Source organism: Limulus polyphemus, unplaced genomic scaffold (genome assembly GCF_000517525.1).
Source record: "Limulus polyphemus unplaced genomic scaffold, Limulus_polyphemus-2.1.2 Scaffold1, whole genome shotgun sequence".
Taxonomy (NCBI): Eukaryota; Metazoa; Arthropoda; class Merostomata; order Xiphosura; family Limulidae; genus Limulus; species Limulus polyphemus.
Genome location: NW_013665611.1, coordinates 555,637 through 561,275, shown reverse-complemented (window position 1 = coordinate 561,275; position 5,639 = coordinate 555,637). Strand labels below are relative to the sequence as shown.

General features: G+C 34.8%; 1 protein-coding gene across 1 annotated transcript in view; it reads right to left on the bottom strand.

The window, feature by feature from the left end:
• Positions 1 to 5,639, bottom strand: part of LOC106459331 (bone morphogenetic protein 2-like) — a 63,139-nt gene that overhangs the window by 11,307 nt on the left and 46,193 nt on the right. Inside the window, exon 4 of the mRNA XM_022392907.1 lies at positions 2,028 to 2,186. Within this exon, the coding sequence (XP_022248615.1) occupies positions 2,028 to 2,186 (159 nt within the window). The remainder of the gene's footprint in view (positions 1 to 2,027; positions 2,187 to 5,639) is intronic.

Here is a 5,639-nt window from a genome sequence, read left to right as displayed (position 1 = left end):
TGAGAGACATACAATTTCAGGACCATTTCACGAGTGTGTTGCCTTAGGTTAGACTCAACAGGCGTCTTCAGAGCATCATTATCAATTCCAACACGTCGGCCCCTGCTATCACAGTTTTTAAGGCTAAAGTTACCTGAACGAAATTTGATGAACCATCGTTGACACTTACGAACGACCAAAACATTTCCATAAACTTCTTTGATATTCTTTGTGGCTACAGATGCTTGTTTCCATTCTTGTATTCAAACAGCAGTACATGCCGAATGTGTGTCTCGTCATGTGCCATCAGTATAAGGGATTACATTATACTAAACTTTACACATTATATAGGCTAGACTAACGTGACGTTTAGGCGGTTCGTTTAATTATTATAAGTGTTGTACGTTTTTTTTTGGGGGGGGGTTTAATGAAAGTGTTCCAAAACCCGACATTAATTTCTTGACGACCTAATATACATTTAGATTATTATAAAATGTTAACTATTTGTTGTTGGTTGCTGATTGGAGGAATTTTTTCAACATTAATTTTCGAACTAAAAACGTATTTAGACAAATAAATAGGCATAAGATTTAACAATGAAAAGTTTCTATAATTGAATTTATAAAGTGTATAATAGCTTCATCTACATTTAATATTAATATTATAATGCACGGTATATTAAGGACCGGTTTTTATTATTGTAAGTTTTTCAGTAGTTTTATTTTTTGTCACTCGTATCATACTTGACAAATCTATCAAATTACTTTAAAATTCATTGGATATTTGTAGTTTTAAAGATATTTTTACTTATAGTTTGATGTATTTTTATACCCAAATTTATATATTTTTATTGAAAAGGAATGACTGAAGTTGCCTGTATTACCAGCTAGATATAGAGCTCAGAGTCACTTTAACTTTCATCTCTTTGAATCGCTCTTCACTCCCAAATCAATTGTTATTTTCTGCACCGTGCCACACAAAAGTTGCAAAGTAGCATTATAAATATATACACGAATTCCAATTTTCTCTGTTGAAGATTCCAAGTAATACAGGCAGCTTCAGTCACTCCTTTTCAATAAAAATATATAAATTTGGGTATAAAAATACAAGTCCAAACCACCATGGACAGATAAGTAACTGGTCAGCTCTGTCCTTACTTCCAAACCACCATGGACAGGTAAGTAACTGGTCAGCTCTGTCCTTACTTCCACAAATCCATTGCTATTTTTTGCACCGTGCCACACAAAAGTTGCAAAGTAGCATTATAAATATATACACGAATTTCGTAAGCTATTTTAATAACATAAAGCTAGAAACTTATATCGTACAATAAAACGTAGTAGCGCATGTTACGAACCAAAACGTATACTATATCCAGCCAAGAACTGCAGTTTCGAGATACATCAGAATAGCTAGGAATGTTACCTTCATATTCACGTGAGACAGCTTTATTAATGATTTTCTGTTTCATTATATGAACTGCAATGTTTTATATTACAAGAAACAGCATTAAGAAAGAAAAAAACAAGCAAACAATGCATGTTGGGTCTATATATCAAATTAGAGAAATAAAACAAAACTACACACAACACAATTTTCCACACCTAAATCTGTGTAAACTCCACTGTGCCATAAATTATAATAGACTTACTATGTAAATTCCATTGTGCCATAAATTATAATAGACTTACTATGTAAATTCCATTGTGCCATAAATTATAATAGACTTACTATGTAAATTCCATTGTGCCATAAATTATAATCGACTTAATTGGTCCAATGAAAACTTACATAGTTCGATACTGAAGTTTTCAGCTGATTATGTTTTTTGCTACCTAAAGCGAGATAACATGGTTTATGTTAAGTTTACTTGTCTTTTTAAATCTCCAAGACTGACGATCCTAATAAATAAGTTACTTTATCGTATTATATTTTGATAAAAGCTACTACACAACTTTTACACTCAGTTTTTCGTCATTGCTAAAAATGAAGTAGAACTAAAAAAGAATTTGTGTATGTTTATTATCTTCTAAGATTGTTTTACTTACTAAAACTTGGAAACTTTGGGCCCTTCCTAGGCCTACCGTCCTCATTGAAGAGCACTAAGAGAGGCTGTTTGTTCACGTGATGCTGATGACGTTTAGCAAATCGCAAGACTCCGTTTCTCACTACTTCACCGGTCATTGTTCGAGCAGATATGAGGAATCCTATAAGATATAGAAAGGGGTTAACTTAAAGATATAGACACTATTAATACTAATATCGTTCGTGACATTGTAGTTAACCATTCAACAATTTATAAAGTTAAAATCTGATGAAATAATAACCAGTAAGAATAATTAATGTTAATACACATATTTTCTGGTCAAGTTCAACTAGTTATGTGGTCGGCAAGAGACGAGACGACAGACTTAGTTTTGGAATATACTTAGTTAGTAGCTGTACTGGCCACGCTAAGGTAAAATATATATAAACGACCCGCGCATAAAAGTACATTTGTTTAGTTCTCATCAAATACCAGATAGGGAACTCGTGGTTGAAGATACAGATATGGTTTTAGAAGACTTGTAACCACATAAAGGTTTTTATACATTGAATGACCTCTTTAATAGGATTCTGTATTTAATGTCGGGTTGAACTATATTCTTCTGCAATACGAGCTTGGACTCAAAATGGAAGATTCCAGTAGTCCATAACATTCCAAGAGAATGGACAGAAATTGCTTCGCAGCTGTTGGAAATGGAAAATGATGGCAAATTTGATGTTCGACTCCATACCAAAATTATTGAATTGGACTGAGCTCCATTAGTTTTTGTAGTCGAAAAATGTGACTGAAGTCACTGTTATGCTTTTGGAAATAATGACAGCAAAAGCGCTGTGTATTATTTTACTATCATCTCGAAAGAGCCTTCATTCATGAGTGTTGAACTCGATAACTTCTGAGTGGTCTTGATCAGCAACAATGTTCAGGTATATTCTGGTTGCTAGTTACTTTTCTAAAAGAATCACAGAATCGCTACCTTTTCACGAGAATATATTCTGACGGAACAATAAAATTCGGGTCAAATTTATCATGTAGGCGTCTTCACACTTTTACCATATTACCAGTGCTATAAAAGGTGTAAAATGATAATTAGATAACTTCACATATTATTAATTATTCACTCCTAGGAACTAGTGCTCTAAGCACCACTAATAGATATGATTTTATTTTTGTATCTGAGATGAGCAAAGATCGGAACGGTTTCTAATTACCATATGACTCTTGTTAGAATGTGCTTCACATGATAAAATAAGAGATAAATGAATCCTTATTGCGTTTTATTAAATCAATTAATTGGGCTACAGTCTAATTTTTTTTGTATTTAAGAAACATATCATCTTTCTCTCGGCCACAGTCCCCCCCCCCCAGTAAAATATATTTTTCTTGTTGATCGACACTCGTGATGACAGTTGATTTTGAATAATTGGTAAGAAAGGAATCTCTAATAGCTTCACCGCTGCTAGAAAAGCACCGACTATCATGCCCCTCTTTAAGTCTTGCTAACTTGGGATTTTTGAAATCAGATAAAAGCAGATTAACAGAAAAAGAATTTAATATTTATTTATTTATATTTTGCCTTAACAGCTTTGTCGAACTTCTCACGTTTTTAAGCTACGCCTCACACTAATCCTTAGGTAGTAGTAGTGCATGGTATATTAATTAAAAAATATTAAGCAGGGAGCAACATACTTTTATTTTTTTAATTCCTGTAAACTCCCAGCGGAGCTTAGGGCCGCAACAACACCTCGCCAACGGAAGGTGTTGTTGCAGTTACTTGTGGCAGGTTGGTTTTTACGGGGTGGAGTTGCTAGCCTCGCGCCCAGCCCTCCTCATCTTGGGACCAGGCAAAGGCAGAGGTTGGCATGTTTGGTGTGATGGTGATTCGAACCCGCGACCCTCAGATTACGAGTCGAGCGCCCTAACCACCTGGCTATGCCGGGCCTGGAAGCAACATACTAATTCAATTAAACAACTGTGTTGGACTTCCTCTGATGTTGAGTTGCACCCCACAGAAATCCACGTAAAGCAACAATGCCTGATATATTCAGTAGAATCTAGTGATCCATATCATCATAAAGTATTGTTATCCTTAGTAACAAGTATTATATTTGTAGATGCTGGTTTTAACAACGATGTGCGACTTGAGTTGTAACGTGTATGCTAGCTTTTATTCAGTAGAATCTAGTGATCCATATCATCATAAAGTATTGTTATCCTTAGTAACAAGTATTATATGTGCAGATGCTGGTTTTAACAACGATGTACGACTTGAGTTGTAACGTGTATGCTAGCTTTTATTCAGTAGAATCTAGTGATCCATATCATCATAAAGTATTGTTATCCTTAGTAACAAGTATTATATGTGCAGATGCTGGTTTTAACAACGATGTACGACTTGAGTTGTAACGTGTATGCTAGCTTTTATTCAGTAGAAACGGATATTATTCATTTAAAGCAATACCTTACATAATTAAAATCTACATGTCAGTTAACCATTATTTCAATGCATACATACACACACATAAGCATGTATACATACAACACACAAAAATGTGTGTATATATCAAGGAAGAATTATTAAAATATACAACTAAAATAATCGTATTTCGGCATTTGGAATGGAAACTTTATGCAACACATGGGCTAAAGGGCCAGGCCAGAAACCTCTAAGCATCAGTTATGTCCATAGCTGATCCAGAGTAACCAGTCAGGACCACCCATCTTTTATGCAATTACTTTTAACAGTAAAGTAGGATTGACTGTCACATTGCTAGAGGTGCGGAGCGTGTTAAGTAACATGTCGCAGTTCAAACTTTGGGCTTCCTGATCCTTAACCCATCACCTAACAATTATATCATACTCGGTGAAAACATATTTCCCTGTTTAAACTCTCTTGTCTTATAATTAAGTCAAGTTACAAAATTAATTTTATTTATTGTTTTAATATAACGATGTTGGTTCAAGTCGTGTAACCTACTGTATGAAAGACTGAATAAGGAATAAGATCATTGTGTACGATGTGCTAGACTGAAGGATAATCTTCCTATATTCCAAGTCCCGTGCTACCCTTAGTACTATTCCATCAATTGTCATTTGTGTGACTGTAACTGCGCACTATTGTCCGATACTGAAATGTTTACTGTAACAAGCTCATGTAAAGGACAACGAGGCCATTCTTAGAACATGAATCTTGATAAGCATTCAATAAACCCTCCACTATAGTGGACCTCACATTCCAAGATCACATTTAAGTAGCGACAGTCCAAAAGTCCATTGGACCTGATGGAGAGACTTGAAATATATGGTCGAATGGGACTGCCGTGACTCCATTTTTTATGCCCATTTTTCTCATGAAAACGGTCATTTATTACGAGGTATAATCCGAAGCTTGCAAAAATTTCAGTTTGTGAGACTTTGTGAATTTCAAGTCCTTGTCATTGAAACGGAAATGTTGTTCTCTTTGGCTCTTCATCGGATAATAATCTCGCTATACAAATGCCCATCTCCGGAAAAAGCTGTGATACATACCTCCAGCCATAAATTCCCATGACAGCGTTGCACTAATGAACGGTTAGGAACTCGCCATACACAAACTTATATATATATATATATATAA